Below are 22,273 nucleotides of genomic sequence, written 5' to 3'. Positions count from 1 at the left end.
AACATGCATATTTTATCCAAAATAATTCTGTAGAGTAGAAAATTATTTTAGAATCATATTAAATATTTATTCTTTGTATAACACTGTCACTTTAAACATTACATGCAATTAACATGTGCATTTCCAATGGGAATTTTTATATCAAAAAGCAATATTTGAGGTTTTTGACGTGACAGTTTAAACTGCGCGGCTTAAACTGTCAAAAACTGCCATGTGTCAAAACCCCTGCCAACCCTGGCTCTAAATCCCCCCCCCCCAGCCAAGATTATAGTGTTATTTTGCAGGAAAAAATGTAAACCCCCTCGAGAAAATTCTGCGTATGCCTATGGTCTAGGAATATTCCGCCACCTCACGTCAAAGAAACACACCTTCACCCGACATCGTTTATACTATTATTACTATTTTTGATAACATTCTCATAGAAAATAATAAGAATTATTCTCAAGTTATTTATAATAGTCCTCTTAGTGAATATTCTTGATTACTACTCTCAATGAGAATATTCTCAAGTAAGTTATAGAGATTATTTATTATAATATTGTATATCATTATTAATATTCCTGAAAATATTTTCTGGAAGGACTATTAAAAATAATGGGAGAATATATTCTCAAGTTATTTATAATAGTAAGCCTTCCATAGAATATTCTTGAATATTCTCCTAGATGATTATATTCTTAGATGTAATATTCTCCTAAAAATTATTCTGGAGAATTTTATATCTCTAGTTTAAACTTTTACTTTACAAACCCTCCCCTCTACAACTAAATATATAAAAATATATAAACAGGGTGCATAGGTAACAGTAACAGCATGAGTGAAATTTTACAGGCAAACCATTAATCCTAGAGGCATAATTCTAATTGAAAAAGTATCAAAATAATGGGTAGAGCTTAGATACATTATTCATGTTGCAAGGGGTAGTATAATTATTAAAATAAAAAAAATAATAACTTTTTATACAGACGCCCTCTGCCCGAAAACCCGAGAAAGTTGCTGCCGTCTCTTCTTTTCCCAACTAAAAAATCCATGTTTCTAAGTGCAATATTCACTGAGATATTGCACATATGAAAACAACATTAAAAGCAGGTAAAATGGTTTACCCGCATTAAAGGCTGTTTTCCCCAACTTTCCTCTATTTTTCAAATTCTTATATTTCAGTGAATATTTCATGTAGAAAGATGGAATTATTTTAGTTGGCATCAAGACAGGGCAACAACTTTCTAATTGGGTTTTTGGGCTCACAGGGACGGTATAAAAAGTATATTTTTTTTAATAACTACACAACCCCTTGTAACATGAATGGTATCTGTATCTGAGTACACGTTATTTGAAAACTTTTTTCTAATTGGAAGTATGCCTCTAGGATGAATGGCTTGCCAGTAATTAGTGGTGAATGCTGTTACCTATGCATCCTGTATATGTAGCAAAAGCAGCTAAAACCTAGATTTAAAAATTGATATGTATTGTCTCTAATTTGTTTTTGAAATTTTGGGCTTCTGGTGTTCATCTGGACGAAAAATCTGTTTCAATTATTTTATAACTTGAATTAGCTATTTTGTTTTATTATTTTAACCTCCACTTTTTAACTGAGTTTTTCAAAAATATCAAACTTTTTTTATGCGTGATACATAACCCACCTAATGCCATGAGCTTCAGAAGTTATGAAACTAGTCTAATATAAATACAGATATAAATCATTTTTTTGAAGGGCTCATATGGATTTCAAGTCTTTGAAAATGAAAATTTTTAAACTATTTGTCATAATTTTCTAAGGATATACTAACTATGTGGAAATATGCTTGTTCATATGCCTTAGACTTCAAATATGCATTTAATTGCATTTGCTTAAAAAAATAAAATAATAATAATAGCCACCCAAGCTATTGATTCAGCTAAATCTAACACAACATTTAGTTATAAAAATGTTGCTTACATAAAAAATTACTCATTATCACATGAAGCATGGTTTTTCCCTCAACAAAATGATTGCAGAATTTGCCTTTTCTTCTATCAGAAAGTTTCATTTCTGACCCAACAGAAAAAATTTGCTCACGACAAATTTCATATACAAAATAATTTACATTTCAATCCTCCCCCTTCAATTTTCTTTGTATACTTACATGGTATATTATTGGTTTCCATGTCTAAACCACTATACTCTCAGATTGTTTTGATAAGTGTAACTCATATTATTAATCAAAATACAGTGAAACCTTGCAACAACACACACATTACTCAATACAACAATAAATTTCTCTACAACAATATTTCTTCAAATCTTGTTTGGAATTGATTTTAGTCTAATGTTTAACTCCTCTCAATGTAACAATATCCCATACCATGATAAATACCTCTACAACAATATTTTTTTACAGAGGTTTTGAAACCGCTACATTTTTTTTATCATCATCAACCACTGCCGGGATTGAAAAAAATAAAAAGAATCATTTTTTTATATCTTGCTCAAAATTAAAAATACATTTTTAAACTTGTTGCCCATTTTTGTCCTTCCAAGAGTATTCCTTAACATCAGTATATTGCATCACCTGATCACTAAAAGTGTTGATGAAGTTGTTGGTATTGCTACGTTCTGTGTAGTACACAAAAGAGTAATACAGTGAGCCCCTTCGCAGGAGCAAAACATCTTACTGAATTTTATTATTCAATTAATCAATTATATTTTTTACAGCAAAGAAATATTTACAGGTGCATTTTCTGGTGTTATTAACAACATCAATTTAACAAAGATGTGAACAACAGCATAATTTTGGTGCTGTGTGATAATTCTGCTCGCAATACAATATTTGTTCTTGGTATGAAGAATATCATTATACTGAGATTTCAATGTATTTAAATGTTTATTCTCATGTGATTAATAGAAGGAACAATGATTCAGTATTAAAATACCTGATATCCATAATGAAGAACACCTGCCACAGCATATGCACCAAGAATGTTCCCTATAGATGGCGATGCTCCCCAAACTCCCATGACAAGACCTCGACTGAATAACAGAATTAGCATAACATTATGAAAAAATAATAATAAATTAAAAAATATATTTTCTTTATCAAAGTAAACATATATAAAACATTGATTTTCAGAACCAAGCAAATACAGTTCATTCGAACTTAAATTAATTTTTGGATAATTAGCCCCCACTAAAGAAATATAGAAGAATATACTTTGAAACTATAGATATTCAGAATGTGCGAACACATACTAAATATAATTATAGTTCAATTTTGGGAAATAAAAACATCCAACTTTGTTGCACAGCTTAATAGAGAGTATTTCAAAACTCATAGTGCATACGTTAGGTGGGTGATAGAACAGAACTAGACAAGCAAAAATCACTGTATAACCCATGCATGGAACTCAAGTGGTTAAGCAATAGAAGGCGCTTCCCAGTGAATGTAATAAATACTGTTCACAACAGATGTGGATCACGGATGACATGCATACACGAATCAAAAGAAAATCAATAGAAAGAGATGGCATTGACGCATTATAACACGTCAAATACCAGAAATTTCAGGAAAGCATGCATAAAAATTTGGTTCATGTGTCCTCCGGGATGCGTTCTTTCCTAGTTCCAAGATGAAAAAAGTAGAGAGAAAAACTCACCAACTTTTCCCCTTTTTTTAGTCTTATCACAATCGCACACGACCTTGAAAAAGTGGTTTTACTACGTATACTGTACTGTATTGTATTGATATACACACGGGTTGTTGAAGATATTTAGTTTCCCTTAATAAGGGCCATGTACAGAATTTTCAAAGAGAGAATTTCTGAGTTTTTACTCCCCTACGGATTTTCTCCCGTAGTTCCTTCCATTTACACATCGGAAATTTTTCGGGGCTATCTACCGGCATTCAAAGACAACGGTCTAAACGGCGTAAATTCGCCTTGTTCTTACAAGATTGCGCATGCACATTTTTGAAAAATCTTAAAGGATTTGGAATGCTCGTTCAAAGTGTGAAACATTTTCCGAGATCATTCAAAAAAAACATGACAAAAAACTTTCCTTTGAATATTCACAGTTTTGTCATCTAGCTGTTATGTGATAGTCACTGTTCATCGTGAAAATCACTGGTGCATACGCAGAATTGGCTTTAGGAGGGACAGAAGGATTTCTTCCACAGAAATTGTGGATCATTAATGCTCAGAAAGAATTTTAAATTAACATAGTACAAAAGATTGTATTTTCTCCAATATTTTAATTTTCTACAAAAATATTTTTATTTTTTCATTTTCTTGGTGCTGGGGACCTCCATAACCCCCCGATTTTGCCTTTCATGAAAATCCGGGGTTGGAACCCGCGATTGCGTAGTGGTAATCGGCTAAAAATATGATTTCCTAAGGTTTTCCAATTTGGAGTTGGCTATTCCTTTGAAAAAAGCTCTAGTTGCCATGAAAATAACAGACCTACAACACAAATATGTATACATTAAATTCCCCATATATGTATACATTAAATTTTCTGCAGCTGCTGGCACCTTATAAGGTATGCCTAGTGTTTTCATTAATGTTTGGCAGTCACATGATAATGATAATAATAAATGATAAATAAAATGAAAATTAGTTTAGGGATTACTTTGAACCTTCTTTATCAACACTAGATAGCAGCACCACACAAGATAATTCATACCTTTGGCCTGTGTTTATTTTTGAAAATCCTTATCTTTGGAAGAAATAGATTCAAATTTCAAAGAACTTTTTTTTTCGTCATAAAAAAGATTTCTAAAAAAAAATTCTGTCATTTTGTTGGCTGCACACACTAACCTCTTTATTTATTTTTTTTTTTTTTTTAACTTTTTACATTGAAAGTTTGCCTAAAATTGAGTCAAGATTTCAAGGTGTGCCCTCTTTGGGTATTCATTGTAATGGATCTTTTTACTATATACAGTAGGACCTCTCAAATCCAGACTTCTCAGGACCTAGGTGATTCCAGATTAAAGAATCTTACAGATTATGGATCCATTTTCATTTATTTCTTAAGTTGTTTTCATATATTTAAAGCTGTAATATACTTTTTTGAAGCGCTCCGATTAATATTTTCCTTACAAAAAAATTAGTAAAGCAACATATATACAGTGAAACTCCCCTAGACAGCCACCCCTATTCCCCAGCCACATGCCTTCATGGCCAGTTTTCCTTGGAACAGACAATAGGCTCCAGTCATAATACAAAAATCACCCCCTGTTCCATGGCCACCTCAGTATGCGGTCAGCGGCTAACCTGTCCACAGCCACTTCCCTGTAGATAAGAGTTTAAAAAAATAAGTTTTTGTGAATTTCTTTTCTTCCTAGTGCATTCACAGCTGGCAGTTCTTTTTGTATAACCTTATAATCTTTATACATCAGCATAAATATCTTTTTGGATCAATCAGATTTTCTGTTCATGTATGACACTATCTATGAAAGATAGACGGGCTTAAAGAAAAACGACGACTTAACGAGGTTTTACTGTATTTACCTGAAAATTTTAAGCATTAGAACTATCTATGCAATTAAAAAACAATTAGCAGTGACAGAAACAAACCTTGATTTCCCAAACCAGTTTCCCATTATAGCAACAACAGTTGGCCAACCAGTAGATTGAAGTAGTCCAGTCAAAGACCAGAATATAACATACCAATACTTGTTATATATGTGTAGCACCTCACTTATATAGCCAAAAAAAATAACCTGAAAACAGTCAAATGACCACATAATTAAGCATCATACCAAGTGCTTCATGAAGAGTATATGAAAGGACTGAAAGTTCTACAGTTCATTCAAGAGTTAAAATAAACTATTCAGCAAAAGATGGGAATTTGTGATTGAGGGCAGTAAAAAATTTCAATTTATATACATATTTTTTTAAAATTTCATTTCATGGAGTGGGAAGGGGGGGGGGTTTAAATTGTCACAGCTGAGTTAATAATTTTTTATATTTCACTTAAACTCTAGAATGGATCAAAGAATTTTTATTCCTTTATGGCACTCTTTGTGAAGCGCCCTGTATAATGAAAGATGATACATATCATGCACTTTTAGAAACATTTTATCATATTTACCTCAGGTTACTACGCTATTCTAATGTAAAGAAAAAAACAATTCTTTATACAGTAGACTCTCATTAACTCGATTATCTGGATAACTTGACATCTATTATTCCCTTGGTTGGCACAATACTAATTTCAATGTAGGGAAACCTCCCTAACTCGACACATGTTTGGCTTAACTCTGCTTAAGTCGACTACGATTTTTGTCACTTCACCATGACTGGTTTTTACAATTGGCCTTCTGTTACCAGTTCTAAGAATTTTTTGACATTGTTCATGGGTACTTTGACAATCCTTTGTTTCTTTGTTCTCTATGATGGGTCCCTTTTTTGCATTGGGGTGGGCGTGTATGTGAAGAATGAATGTTTGAAACCTGTTGGCCGGCTTATCATTTTAGTGGTTTCCAAAAAAAGATCTTTCATTCTTTTCATGGTCAAAAAAAAGTGTGGATATTGTCAACATCCAATAGGTGAAAATCTTATCTATTGGGAGTTTTAATATCGTCTGTTGTAAAGAATGTTTTCGGTGGAACTCAGTTTTACAATTTCTTGGAAAAGGAGTAAAAGAAAAAGAGCTAAAGCCTGATTAGACGCTGAATATGTCATTTGGTTTTCATCTTGAGTATCAATGGCCGTGAATACAATGGCTCCCGCAAACTTCATACTTCATAACTTCATAAACTTCATACTAAGTTTAAAATCAAAAGTTGAAATTTTGAAAAAACTAGAATCGGGTAAAACTCAGAGTGAACTCACCAAAGAATAAGGAGTTGCATGAAACACTATTTTAACATTTGCCAAAAATAAGGAAAAAATTTTGTCAGCATTTGAATATTCTTATGAACCAAGCAGAAAACGCATAAGAAAATCAGACTTCAGTGACGTAGAAGAAGCAACTCTTTTGAGGTTCAAATCCGCTCGATCTCACTCAATCCCATTATCAGGACCAATAATTCAAGAGAAAGCAAAGGATTTCGCAAAAAGTCTCAATCAAGGTGATTTTACTGCGAGCAGTGGATGGTTGACATGATTCAAAGAGCGCCATGGCATTGTTTTTAGGAAAGTTTGTGGAGAGAGTATATCTGCATCTTAAGAAACTTAAAAATTGGAAGAATGATATTCTGAAACCAATGATAGAAGGGTATAAAGATGCAGATGTGTTTAATTGTGATGAGACAGGTTTATTTTTTCGCCTCTTGCCTAACCAGACGCTTGCCTTCAAAGGCAAAAAATGTGAAGGAGGTAAAAAACACAAAGATCATTTGACAGTTCTTTTGCCTGCAAACTCAGACGGTTCTGAAAAATTGAAGCATTAGTTATCGGAAAATCAAAAAACCTGCAGTGCTTTAAAAATGTTAAAACTCTTCCTGTGGACTATGATGGCAACAAAAAGGCATGGATGACATCAGAGATTTTTGAACAATGGTTGAGGAAGTTAAATAGAAAATTTTCAAGTGAGAAAAGAAAAGTTTTATTTATTTTGGGTAATTGCACTGCTCATTCAAAAATAACGGACTTTTCTGAACGGAATAAAATTATGCTTTTTACCACTTAATTCAACAGCAATTTCACAATCACTGGATCAAAGAATTATCCTAAGTATGAAAACCTTTTGCACAAAATTACAGACCAAAAAAATTTGTAAATGCTGGAATGGACACAAAAATTTCTGTTTTAGATGTTATTGAAATGATTGATTCTGCGTGAAAGTCAGTCATGAGTGCCACAATTCAGAACTGCTTTCGTCATGTTGGTTTTTGTTCCGAGTCTTTGGAAAATGATAATTTATCCAAAGATTCCTTTCAAATTACATGTGGCGAAATCATAAATAACGCTACAGGTGATTTTATAGAGGTTGAATTGGTGAACGTTGACTTTGATCTTGTAACTTCAGGACTTTTAGAAGACGACGATATTCTAGAATCAATCAATCAGAGAGGAAGTGCTTCATGTTCCGAAGTAATAGAATCACAGAAAGTTCAGATGAAGAAGTATCTACACCATCTCGCAATGATGCATTAAAAGCTGTAAATGTGATACATCGATTCCTACGCACTCAGGAAAAAGCCGAACAATCGTTGGATAAACTGAACAGTGTAGAAGAATTTTTGTTTTCTCTATGGAAAGAAAAACAAACAAATACAGTCAAACCTCGTTAATGAGTCACTCTTGGGAGAGCAAAAATATGACTTGATAAGTGGAGTGACTCATTAAACGGAGTAAGCCATAGCTGTTCCAATTCCTGCATGAGGATAATTGGGAGTTCCAAAAAGTGATCCGGTAGGCGGAGTGACGTGTTAACCGGGTGACGCACTAACGAGGTTTGACTGTATACTTGATTATTTTTCATGAGGTAAATTTTTTTATGTTTTGATTCTATTATGAAACAACCCCGAATTAAAATTAATGAGAGAATTAGCATTTTATTTAATCAAATTGTTTGAATGCATATAATTATGTACACAAAAACGATCGGACAAAAATTTAGAGCGAAACCCCACTAAGTTGACATGTTTGTCGATACTTTTAGGGTGTCGAGTTACAGAGAGTCTACTGTAGTTGTAATTTTTCACATAAATACATGATATTAAAAAAAAAAGAGAAGGTAAGGTAGTGGAAAAATTTAATGAGACAAAAAATTTCATATCAAGAAAGCCCATAGATGTAAATACAGTAGAACCTCATTATAATAGAGCCTATTATAAATTATATTGCATGTCGCTTATATAACGGACGGTTAAAAAAAATTGTATTAATAATAAAGGTTGTTTATTTTTATATGATAAGTTTTACATTTCCAAGCAAGTAATTAAACATAGAATATTATATTGTTTTCATAAACATGGATGCATTGCATGACTCGTACTGCTTGTCAGCCAGAAAAATTAAGAGAGATTAATGTACTGCATAAGTATATATCTTCTTCAATTCCACCTATGTTGAAGGCTATTTTTTTATTTGGTACATAACGAACCCTTTTTATAGCTAACTAGTGTACTTTCATTGGTGCAACCCTTGTTACAAACCAGACTTACATTACAAAAAACAACCTTTATAGCCCCTGTTAGTTTGATATAATGAGGTTCTACAGTATATACAAATATTAGAGTGATAATTTCAAGTAGAAGTAAACACTTTTCAGTGAAAATAATTATGATGAACATTGCATTGTTTCAGAACGGAATTATTGAATTAATACTAATACAGTGATCTCTCAATTATACATCCTCTCACTAATACATTTCTCTCAGTTATAAGATGATTTTCTGCACTCCTGGTAAAAGATATAGATAAATAATGTCATTCACTTTTTTACACGCCTCTCTCATCTATGCATCTTTGTTCCTTGTTCCCTTGCACCAACACATAAGTGAGAGATCACTGTGTATTATTTTGCTGAGCTTCAGATAAACAGGTCTGGGATTGAATCCTGATTTGGGCATGGATGTCTACCAACACTAACGAATTCCCTGAACAGACCATATGAATCTCTTGGCAATATGTAAAGATTACATCATTATTATTATTAATGTCAGATTTCGGAAAATGCAGCACAAGGATATATGTGCCTTTTAACCCTTTCACTACTGGCGGTATCTTTAACCCTCGTAACATCCCTTACATACGTTATAGGTACGTTATAGAGGGTGTTGTGTGTATACACACAGCACCCTCTACTTCTGGTATTTTCCACATTTCTACTTCTGGTATTTTGAAGTATAAATGTGGTAAAACTACTTCATGATTAACAGATGACAGCACAGGTGTGGGACAACTAGCTTTCTAAATGTGTTAATTAATAAAATTCAGAAATTCAGTTAGATATTTTGCCCCTATAAAAGTGTTTACTGCCACTGGTTTCTACAAAATGATCTCTAACAAATGTGTAAAACAAATTGGGTTTTGTGGTAAAATAAATAAACACATTCATTATTACATACTATTCAACACAATTTGAATGGTTATTTTTTAATTTTATTGTAAGAGTATAGTGCTGATGGAACTTTAGAGAATCAGGTTTATTTAATTTGTTGTGTACTAAATAATTTTTTGAAAAAAATGTTTTTTTTTGTTTTTAGGGTTTAATTAAAACTAAAATGACCAAAACCCTAAAAAACTTACATGATAATTATTTCATTTTTTCATAATGTGGTTGTGAAAGGTGCTTTTGGTAAAGAAATTTGCATTTCAGCTGAAACTGTTTTGATCAGTGTTGTGCTGTGAGAAATCAACTTTGTTTTTCTTCAAAAATGTAAAGATGCTAAAGGCAGCACATTTATTGGAAATTGATAAGGCCAAAATACAGTGATCTAGCACTTATACACCCTCTCACTTAAGCCTATATGTTTCTCTCAATTAAATGACAATTTTTTGCACACACGGTCAAGGATAGGTAAATAATGATATTCACTTATACGCCTCCTCATTTGTGAGTTTTTCCCTTGTACCGACACATAAGTGAGAGATTACCGTACTTGCTTTGGAATAAAACAGGATGCTTGCTCATGAAATTGTGAGAAGAATTAAAAGATCAAAAACTGTTGTTCACTATTTCATAAAGGATTTTAAGAATTGTGCACTGAAGGCTCAAACAGGTAAACCTCCTTCTCTTGATATTCAACCACAAAAGATCTATCATCAATGAAAAAAAAAAAATCCTCTAGTACAATTCAGAAGGAATACAACTTGCACAAGTCTAACTGGCGTGTGTAATGTGTTGAAAAATTATCCAAATGTACAGCATGCAAAAAAGAAGAGCAAACCTCCCCTTGCTAAACAGTGCAGACATAAGCAAGGTAAATTTGACAAACAGTATGCATCTTTCATTGTCAAGTGAAATAATGATGTTTTTTTCTAATGAGAAGAAATTCAATTTAGATAGACCCGATGGCTTGAAATATTGATGTCATAACCATTGACAGAGAAATATTTTTGAAACACCCATTAGGAAGTGAATTAGTGATAGTTCGAGGAGGTTTTTCATCCAGAAGAAAAATTCCAATCATGTTCATAGGCTTTAAAATAAACTCAGATGCAGACAATTTGGCAGAAACCCTATTTCCTGAGGCACCTCTCATAGTTTTTTGACAGTGCGTTTGTAGCCAATTCAGTAGAACTCCTTGAGTGACCAGCTAGAAGTCCTGATCTTAATACTGCAGATACAATTTGTGGGTAATTTTGTTTTGTGAAGTGTATATAGAAATGGTATGCAGCATAGAAACAAACATGTTTCTTACAGAAGCCATAAAAAAAAACATGCTTGGAAAATTCTACAAAGAGTTATTTATGTTATATTTCAATCAATAACATCTTGAACGACTGAGATTATACAGGAAAAAAAGATGTCTTTCTTCATTATTACTTATGAGATACATTGCTAGTTTATCAAGTTAAAATTTGCTTAAAAACTTTGTTCATCTTATGCAACATTGGTAAACCACGTTACTTGTAAAAGTTTTACAGTATAAAAATACACATATACTAGAACTACTGGAATTTCCATACCCCAGAATTACTGTAGCAGTTTTTTTGATGGCTATAGAAAAAATACATAATACAGCTGTAAATGTGGATTGATTTTTGATTAAAACAAATGTCATAAGAACTAAGTTTGCCTGCCTTGAAATAGTCTGTCTTTTATGGGGGTTTCGAGGGCCCCAACTTGGTGAAAAATCTTACGTTTATATTTTTAAAATTTATATTGTGTATTGTTCATTGATTTCAAGATTTCGGAACGTAAGTTGAGCGAGACAACTGAGTAACCCCACCCCAGGGGGTTCCGATAAGGCAAAACAATGAAGGGTTACTAAGAATGCTAGACATCTGCCATAAACACGTGGGGAAGGGTATGTACATTGCTTTGTATGTTCATGAATTATTGAGGGCATGCTTCACAGAAATTCTTGGGACTCAAGTGACCCGAATCCTTGGGGTTCCACCATCTATTGCACCCACCACCCCATCTCAGCTGGATCAATCAAGAATATTTTAAATTTGAAGCTAATACTCAATTTACTAGCAGAAAAGAATGAGAGGTTGCAATTTTGTTGCCTTTGTTTTCAAGTGGTTGCATCAGGCAAACAATTTTGTTACTGATCATATAATTGTAATGAGCAAAAAGAATATAGAAAAAAATCTGATAAAATATGGGATCTGAGGTCACTGTGCAACTTTTACTCCCACTTAGTCACCCCTTTGACATATCGACCAGGGACTGCTGCCACAAAATGCACGGCTGAAAATAAAATGTGATCTACCTCCTTGGCTTTACACTCAAGGACAATCTCGCATCTATGTGCCCCATTTTTCACTGTATTTGTAAGATAAAAATAGATTTTTTCAATGCATCCTACTACCTTTTATAAATTAGCCCTTCTTCTTCTGAAACACCCTATATGTTTGCTCACACTTGAAACATAAACAACTCTAATTTTATTTCCTAAAAAATGCATTCGTAGTACATTTAAAGTGTAGTAAAGCAATTTCCAACTGGAGTCAAAATGACCGCTTGGTAGTTCTAGGTAGAAGTAGTTTTTAAAAACAATGGAATGACTCAAAATTTTATTTTTTGCTCTAAAAGATTCCTTTCAACGAATTAGGAAAAGCCAGAGGGAAATTTTCTAATTTTGAAAAACAGTTGCAAGTGGGGATCAAAGGTTCAAAAGCGGCCAGAATGAACGTGTGGCAGTTCTTGTGTTAAAACAAGAAATATGAAAATCACAAAGCAACACTGAAAAATTAACTTCATTAACTTACGGAAATTGAAGATAAGCACATTCCAACTGAAAGAACCAAGCGCAAATCTAACCTATCGCCAACTGCACCACTGATATAAAGACCCTAGAACAAAAATGATAAAAAAGGAATGATCAAACAAAAAAAGAAAAGGAAAAATAATAAGAGAACCAATACAGTTATAACTTGGTACTAGACAATTTTGTAACTTATCAAACAACAGTACCTAGCTCATTTTGCCAGGAAAAAGCAATGCTACTGTTCACTCTACCAGCTTGGATGAAAATTTACTGAATGAGTTTGGTTATACAAACTTAAAACTTACTTATACAACCACTATGTTCTTGCCTCCAACAGAACACTTCAGAACATCCCAATGGAACAAGTACAGTAATTTTCCATAAGAAAGCTGAGGTTAATTTGATAAGTTTTCTCCATTGTCTTCCCTCCAAATTTTTTTCATTAATTAATTTATTTTTTGGTATTGATAAGTGTTCTTAATATCCTGGATGTTTTAACTATTTTTCTACTCATAATATTTGCAAAAGCAGTGTTTCTCAAAGTGGTCAGCATCTCCTGAAGCAGTGGTTCCCAACAAGGGTTGTGCGCACCCCTAAGGATGCGGGAGAGCATTTTTGGGGGTGCGAGATGGAAAAAAAATTACAACATGTTGACTGATTATTCAAGAAAATTTAAATTATGATGAAAATTGAATTTCTCATTTCCTAAAAAAAATATGAATCATACCAATATTTTGACTTCTGCTTGCAGAAATGTGTCATACAAATTTTGCATTGTAAAAGTTTCTTTTTCGATTAGTGATCGTAATTGTTTTCATTTCAGTTGAGAAAAAATACCATTATTTACTTAAACTATTTTGTGGTTTTGGTACCTCATATTATTATTTTGGACAAAAACATGAAGATTTTCCCCTACAGTGTTTTTTATTATTTGTTTTTAAAAAAGAATTTTCTTTTTACGAAACTTTCAGGAGGGCTGGCATAAACTATTAAATTTAATATTATTTTAATGATGTCAGTGTTTTTAATCCACATTAAGAATGGAGACCATTACTTATGCAGTGATTACCCAACCTAGAGAATAATTTGTTTACCACATATATAAGTTTTGATGGATACTGGTAAACACATAAGGAACATAATACATTCACACAGCCATCATGAAAAAACAAAACAAATTTTTTTTTCATTGACAAAAAATTCAAAATTTAAAATGAAAAGTCCAATGAGATTTTTTCTATTGGTGAAAGACTGGCCCCACCTCCATATTTTTCTGCTATGATTTCATCATTTTGCTTTTTGTTCATTTCTGTAAAGTTTTACATAAGTTTTAAACATAAGTGTGTGAAAAAGCGCAGAAAGTTTGGAAAAGCGCAGCTGTTTGAGAAAATGATGTCGGAGTTCCTTTTTTTTCAGTTTGGGAATGGAAATTATATCAGATGTACACCAAGTCCCAGTGTGTAAAAAGCACTGCCATTTCTGCAAAAACGTTTTCCTTTTAGTAATTTTTCTGGGTGTGGCTTATTTACCAGAAATTATGTTAAGTTATTTCCGACTTTTAAAAATAGTATACAAGCTATATATAGCATGCCAAAATGTGGACTTGAATGGTCACACAATGTCAATTAATTTTGAGATATAGACAAAAAAATGAGAGCATCCAGTTTCTTGCTATCATCTATTAGGCCATATAAAATTTGACTCTTGGTTCTGTTAAAGTGAAGCAAAATATTTTATTTTACATAGACAAGTGATGATGTAAAATGTAAAATTGAAATAGAAGAAAGGTTTGCTGACATGGCATGCAAATTATGAACAATTAAGCAAATAATGAAACATAATTACCAAAGAGTATGAAATCATGAAAGCTGTATCTAACATTCCTAAAAATAACTTGGAGTGATCAGCAGTGTCAAACATATGATGAGAGTTCCATTGCTGAAACAAAGTAGAGCGGCAATGTTTTAACATAGGCATATATGAAAAAATCCAGAACAGTAAGAAAAAATAAATCAGTTGAATGAACAAACAAACTTTATTATGACTAAGAAAACAGAAGTATATAAGAAATTGTTTCATAAAAACATAATTAAAGTCAAATTAATTGAAAAACCCTAACGGCAAAATAAAGGAACTGTTAAATCTAACCCAGTAATGAAGTAAAATAGAATAAAAATGTCAGTTACAAAGTTGAAAAGCATCATCTTATTATGAGAAATTGACACCCAAAATAAAGAAATGCATAATAATAATTCATTAAATGTGGCTGAAAGTCAGATATTTAACTATGCTTAAATGTACCGGTAATTTACTGCATTTAATCCATGAACTTTGTTATTATTTTTAAAAGTGGATTATTTTCTATATATCTTGCTCCATTATAAAGTTAGATTTGATAACTTCCTTAGTTTACCATTAGGTGTGCTGCAATCGTCTTTAATATGCCAGACATTTTTACTATATTATAGAGGTCATTTCAGAAAAGATAGGTGAAACTTTAAGATACAGTAGAATACACCAACATTTTCTTTGTCAGGCACTTCTTGGGGAGTCTAAGGAGATGCAGTGAATACACAATAATGACATAAAAGATAGAAAAAACAACTAAAACCACAAATAATTATAGTAATTGCATCAAACAGTGACCACTAACTACAACTACTAATGGCGCCAGAGCATTTAGTGGACATTTTGAAAGTACCAGACATATAGGATGAGACAGATTCATAGACAAGGTTTTGAAGATGTCCCCACAAAAAGAAAACAAGTATACATCATCTTGGGCAGTTATAGGGGGTCATGCTGTGAGACTGACTCTCTCTCAGCTACCTCTACCATTATGCATCTCTACTTTTAATCACTATGTAATTTTTTATAATTGTTTTCCCACTTTTTAAGTTTGACTCATCTGTTTTAAAATACTGTACAGATTGACTCTGTTTAGTCAAAGATATAGACCTTTCCTTTAGATGTAAATACAAATTTTAATTTAGAACCTGTATATAGTTGGGGAGGGGGTTTAAAAAAGAATTTCCCTTATAATCAAAATCTTAAAGGCTGTAATTGTTAAGAAATTCAAATTAAGCATTAGATATATCCATTGGATATATGTCTTGAAGGAACATGTCAATAGCATTAAGAAAGTGCTTATGATTGGGGTTGCAGTGAACTGGATTCTGAAAAATCAATTCTCTGGTGCTTCTGAAAATATTTATGCAAGAATGTTGTTTAAAAGTTTGTAAAAGCGAAAAACTTGGAAAGAAAAAATAGAAATATTGATCAAAGTTAACCACATTGCTGGAGTTTCCCATTATTACGGCAGCAATGAGTTCCCAGTCAAATATATGAAGAAATAAGAATGTAAAATTTGATCAGCTATCGCTATAACTAAACCTATTATATAGCCCTTGATCCACATCTCTCTCATATAAAAAGTGCTGTTTTTCTGTAGGAGCGATAAAATAAGGTATGCGAGTTATGTACTGCATAACTTGCACACTATAGCCATCATTATTTAATTTGCAAATCCTGAGAATTAGAAGACAAGTTCATTATGAACAACACAGCAAAGGCTTCATAAGTTTAAACTGGAAATGGATTGTTTCCATGAAATAGACACATCTGTGGTACGTTTTCGATATGTAGAAAAATTGGTAAAGGAAGCCTCGTTACTGTACTCTAACAAATTAACTGGAATTTATAGAAGAAACGACTAATGGGCACTACGTTGTTCTTTCTAGAAAGCATCGCATTGACTCATTGGACCCCCTCCTTCTACTTTTTGCCACACAAAACATATACTGTAAAAATGAGATGCCTATTTTCTAAAGAACAAAATTTTAGGGTTTGGATTATTCACAGATTTTCCGTGTTTGCGGTCACCCCTGAGAATACGGAGGGACAACTGTATATTCATATTATCTTGAAAAGAAATGCTTCCTGAAAAGTTTTTAAAAATGGATTGAGAACCTCATGAAATAGAATCTCACTACCTACTGAGAGAATTAGATAATTTTTATAAAGGTCACACGTATAGCACGATATACATATCTAACTGAGAACACACTTACTTCATATACGATAGCTTATCAAAATAAATAAATAAGAAAAATGGGAAGCATAACATCAATTTCTCTTTTAATGACAAAGCAGTTGGATACACAGGCTTATTCTAGGGTTGGTGGTTTTGATGATGCTACCTCATAGCATTTAACTGCTTTCTGTGTTTTTATGGCATGCAGAGGCATAAACAATAATTAAATTTAAACAATATCAAATTTAAAATGCTCAACAAGTTAAACTGAACACTGAACATTAAGACTTTTTCCCTTTGGTCATCATTGTTATTTGTATATGTATATACATATTATATGCATATAAATTACATAAATTCTGTGACTTTTCCTAGACTAATTTGTCGACATTGGCGATTTAACACTCGTTATTTGGTGAAATCACTCTTTTACTTGCAAAAACTGAAACATTTCATCAAGGTTTAGCAGAATGACAATCGACAACAGAAATCCTGGTTGTTTGTGCAGCTCACTGTGGTGCCTTTTTTGTAAATGGAAACTGACTCATATTCATGCATGATGGTTGGAAAACCATCTTAGGCCAACCACCACTATGTGATCACAGGTATCTATCAGTACAGTTATGAGATTACAGTATTACAGATACCAGAACTTAGAAATAAGAACGCATGCGTTGCACATCTTTTGAAACGTCACTTACATATGATTACAACAGATAATACCACTATACAAAGAACAAAATTTTTTCAAACCAAAACAGAACTGCTTTTATCGCAGTATTTTTTGTGTGAGGGTGCTTTTTATCGTTAATGTAGGACAGGGTGGCTTTAGGGTTATGCAACCTATTCAGCTGCACCGGGTGCCAAATCAGGGGTGCAGAAAAAATATACCTTGCAGGAAAATTTCAATTTTATAGACAAAACATTTTTTAACAAACTGATCTGCAAGTTTTCCAGGCACTTTACTGGTGTGTCTTATGTACCAGAGGAGCCTTGTTTTACTAAAGAATCAGGCACTGAATGTTGTTTCACTCATTTTATTTATTTCTGAAAAGAAAAAATAAGAGAGCTAATCTCAAGGCTGTATCAATGCATGGGTCCACTTGGGAATAACAGAGGGTCTTGGGTGCATAGGCCGACTCCATGATAATTACATTTGATGATAATTTTCAAATGTAGATTGGTTGGTAAAAAAAAACCACTTTCACCAAATAAAAATATATATGACTCAGAATGCAACTTTTTTCCCTGGAAAGAAAATAAAGGAAACAATTCTGGAAACCTGAAAATAAGGATAAAGGGATAAATTTTAAAAATGTATGGAATGACTTCAAAAATTAGGAATCTGTTAATCCTATATCAATCAGGCTTTCGTGATAAGAAGTTTGATGAGAGGTCATGATTTCAAGCACAACACTTGCCAGGAAAAATCAGAAAATGGATTTTTAACTTTCTTTCTTATTTCATGACTTTTCCATGATGGTAGACACTCTGTTTTGAAAAATATAAAACATTCAATAATTAGCAATAAATGATTAAAAACTATCATTTTTTTAGTCCATAATATTAAAAACTGCTCAAATGAATGGTTCAAGATAAATTAATAACTTGAAAAAAAAACCCCTTAAGAACTAATTTTATTTTTTGATTTGCACCTAAAAATGGCCAAAGTTTAATAACCAATATTAATATGTCACTAATATTGATTATTATACAGCCTCACTTCTTAGAATTAAGCAAAGGTTAATTCTATTTTCCAAATTATAATTTATTCTGTGATTTTATACTAGCTGATACTTTCTATTTTACCGCTTTAAACAGCGAAATAAATGTTAGAGTTTCTTATGATGATTGAATTAAATATAACTTCAAATTCAAAGTTTCAATGATTCTTTTAGCAATATATGGTCAAAATCAACAGTTATATACTTGGATAGTCAGTGACATACTACTGTAGGACCTCCCAAATCCGGACTCCTATAACTCAGATATTTCAGCCAAAATATTTTCTTTTTTTTTTAAACTATATTTTTTGATATTTTTTCTTTACCCAAATACTATTTTAGTCTTTTCTAATACGTCAGACATTTCATTTATTTTTTGTACACCTTGTTGTTTACTGTGACTTTTGGGCTTCTGGAAAACAATGAAGGCAACTGCTGGTCTCAATGAATGTGATTATTCAAAACGTCAGGTTTGATGAAAGGAACTTTTCCTTCATCATTTCATTTCTCTGTGATGTACAATTAACCTTAGCATTTTAGAACTTCTCCAATGCTCTATTTTTTTTTCTGAGATTATTTTAGTGAATCTCCAAACACATTAAGTGACATAGCAGGTACAAGTTGCAAATGGAAACATGATGTTTCACGTAATATGTGAGAAAATTGAATTCGTGACAAAGCCTGGATGTGGAGCACTAGTACAAATATTGTGTGGAGAACATGGAATTGGAAAGTCTACTGTTTCCAATATTCAGAAAAAAAGAAAACCATTTTTTTTTTGGATCTGAGTAATGATTACAAAAAATGTTTAATGAATAAGTAAATTTTTTTCTATGGATAACTAGTAACAGTCTTTAAATTATAAATTATGGTTCCAATTATCTGTTACTATATTGCTTTATCAATTTTTTTCAAAGGAAAATGTGAGAACCAAAAGTTGATCCATAATCCGGAAGATTCCCTAATCCCCAATCACCTAGGTCCCAATGAGTCCAAATTTGAGAGGTCCCGCAGTATATTGTTTCACAATATTCACCTCATAACTGTATATTTCTGGTAATGTCATATTACATGGAGACCATACTTCTGAAATGGTATTCTTCACATTGCTGAAAATTTTTCTGATCACATGAAAAAGAGCATAGCTGAAACAGAAAAGGAAATAACACATCAAAATATTTGGAAGATATCTTTTAAAACTCATCATACTTATAATAATAATTGGAATATCTTAGAAATTTTAAACTGATTGATAAAAATCAACAGAAAGAAATATTATATAGGCATTTATAATAATTATACATGCACAATGTTATATGATTCTTGATTATTATTCCTTACATATTAACATTATTTCTGATTTTATAATGAAGTGGACTAGAAGAATTAGCAAAATATAGGTCCATAAATGTGAATTTGAATGCTCAGCAATATTTAGTACGATGAGTGAGTATTTTATTGTCTTTCTAATCTACTTTTTAGACACATATAAAGAAGAGTGATATGTCGATTCTTAATACAACATAAGTTGACCATAGTATAGGAGTATACTTACAGACAAAATCAATATATTAATAGTATATACGTTGAAATCTCAAAATGATATTGTTACGATCTTATAGATGATATAGGGCGCGATTTGTTCGATGGCTCTCAGAAATATCAAAATCTGTTGATACCAGTTTCGGTACTGTGCAAAGGCATGCGATTGGCGAAGAACTGGTGGAGGGTTGGACAGAAGCTTCCAGAAGGTCCCGCCCCTCCAGACAGTGATTCTGCACCTTCGTACGGTGGGGCCGCCAACTTGGAAACTGTAAAATAGAAATTTGTGGAATATTCTTTTTCTCGAAGTTTCTACCAGGGCTATGAATAAGGCACAGAGAGAGAGAGAGAGATTACCCAGTTTCCAGTTTAAAGAGATTCGATGAAAAGTCAGTTATAATTGAACTTTGCGGGAAAGTTGTTGGCTCTCCGATTAGCTTGTAAATATGTGTAAATTGCTGTTCTGTAAATAAATCAGTGCTTGTCCGTCGAACCGCTTCTTGTTTTGCAATCTTGAAGTCTTGTGAAAAATTATCCGGAACAATATTATACAGTGGACAAAATAAACATTATTACAAAAGGATTATTGTTGTATCAAGAGGCATTATCATCACCAAATTTATACTGTTTTCTGCATCATTAATGTTAACATAAATATCAAAAAATGTTGCTAACCTAACACAGTTATCCATCACAAAAAATAATTTGATAATTGATCGACCATTTAATATAAGAACTGTTAACAGGCACATTCTTTTTTTATAACCACTGCTTCCATATACATCCTTATTCTCATTGCTGTCTTCATTTTATCTCCATAAGAATCAATTCGATTTGAATTCAAATTTTTTCCCAATTTCTTTGCTTTCTCTCAGAGAAATAACAATTTTAAAACATAGTGATCAAGTTTTCAGCAGCATCAACATATTACACACCATTGCAGTAATACTTTGGCTAACAATAATAATTTTTCCTGGAATCGCATTCTTTACCCGAAACACAATTTTTGATAGGTTGCAATGGGAAAGAATTTAATTCATTCAAGTACTAGGAGAAGAAAGAACTGACTAAAGGCTGAGATGAACAGTTTCACAATTAGATGAAGAATTTTTGGTAAGAATATGAATAGATACACAATCCCATCAGGTTTGGTAGACATAGTGTAAAGCAAAAAGATGTGTGTGCAGTGGTGTGCTATGTGTTGTGGTCAGCTCATTCTTCTGTCTCGTATATAGACAGAAAAGGTAAATTCCTAAAATATCCTAACTGTTCAGTTTGATGCTAATCACTAGGGCTCAGATTTTTATGAACTAAAGATGAGACATCGTTGCTGACCTGAATTTTAGGTATTATAAGCATCCGGTATAGTGACACCATTCAACTCGTAAGAGAACTGTGGGTTGTTTGAACCAAAATGAGCAACCATGCATTTATCAACGCTAAACGTCATGCTCCATTGATTTTCCCATGCTGCAATCCTGTTTAAGTTGGTCTGCATCAACTCCCTATCGCTTTGATTCCCGATTACACTCATTAGTGTCACAACATCTGTGAATTTGTTAACAATCCCATCGATACCCTGATCGAGTTTATCGACAAAAAGTGAAAAAAGTATGGGGCCAAGGACACTTCCTTGAGGAACTCCACTTGTGACGCCTGTCCAACCAGAGAATTCCCCGTTCACCATAACTCGTTGAGACCTATCTCTTAACCACGATTCTACCCAATTCAGCAAGTTGCCCTCAATCCCAATCTCATGTAAACGCTTCAAGAGTTTACCATGTTGGACCCTCCGAATGCCTTCTGGAAATCAAGGTAAACAACATCTACATTTTTGCTTTTACCCAAAGCCTTAGTCACGTGATCATAGAAGCAAAGGAGGTTAGTCACACATGACTTCCCCTTCCTGAACCCATGCTTATCATCTGCCAATATATTATTCTTGTCTATTCAGTTCACAAACTGCCTTTTGATGATAATTTCCAAAATTTTCGAGAGGGAGCTCGTCAAACTCACTGGACGATAATTGGACACAGCTTCTCTACTACCCTTCTTAAATATCGGAACAACATTAGCAAGTTTCCAATCTGATCGGAGGATACCCTCAGCAACACTGCTCCTATATATCTGTGCGACTGGCCCCAACAATTCATTAGCACATTCCCTGA

At 32.7% G+C, this 22,273-nt stretch overlaps 1 protein-coding gene across 1 annotated transcript in view; it reads right to left on the bottom strand.

Moving 5' to 3' along the window:
- The window catches only part of LOC149085275 (sugar phosphate exchanger 3-like), a 75,656-nt gene that overhangs the window by 46,709 nt on the left and 6,674 nt on the right, over window positions 1–22,273 (bottom strand). The window contains exons 2-6 of the mRNA XM_089233195.1: window positions 19,600–19,708; window positions 14,652–14,744; window positions 12,808–12,891; window positions 5,548–5,693; window positions 2,911–3,007 (exon numbers count right to left, since the gene is read on the bottom strand). Of these exons, the coding sequence (XP_089089321.1) occupies window positions 2,911–3,007; window positions 5,548–5,693; window positions 12,808–12,891; window positions 14,652–14,744; window positions 19,600–19,708 (529 nt within the window). The remainder of the gene's footprint in view (window positions 1–2,910; window positions 3,008–5,547; window positions 5,694–12,807; window positions 12,892–14,651; window positions 14,745–19,599; window positions 19,709–22,273) is intronic.

This window comes from Pholcus phalangioides, unplaced genomic scaffold (genome assembly GCF_987345545.1).
Source record: "Pholcus phalangioides strain wild (caught in Gottingen) unplaced genomic scaffold, Ppha-v1.0 ptg000007l_1, whole genome shotgun sequence".
NCBI classification, from domain to species: Eukaryota; Metazoa; Arthropoda; class Arachnida; order Araneae; family Pholcidae; genus Pholcus; species Pholcus phalangioides.
This window is presented reverse-complemented; position numbering and strand designations above follow the sequence as displayed.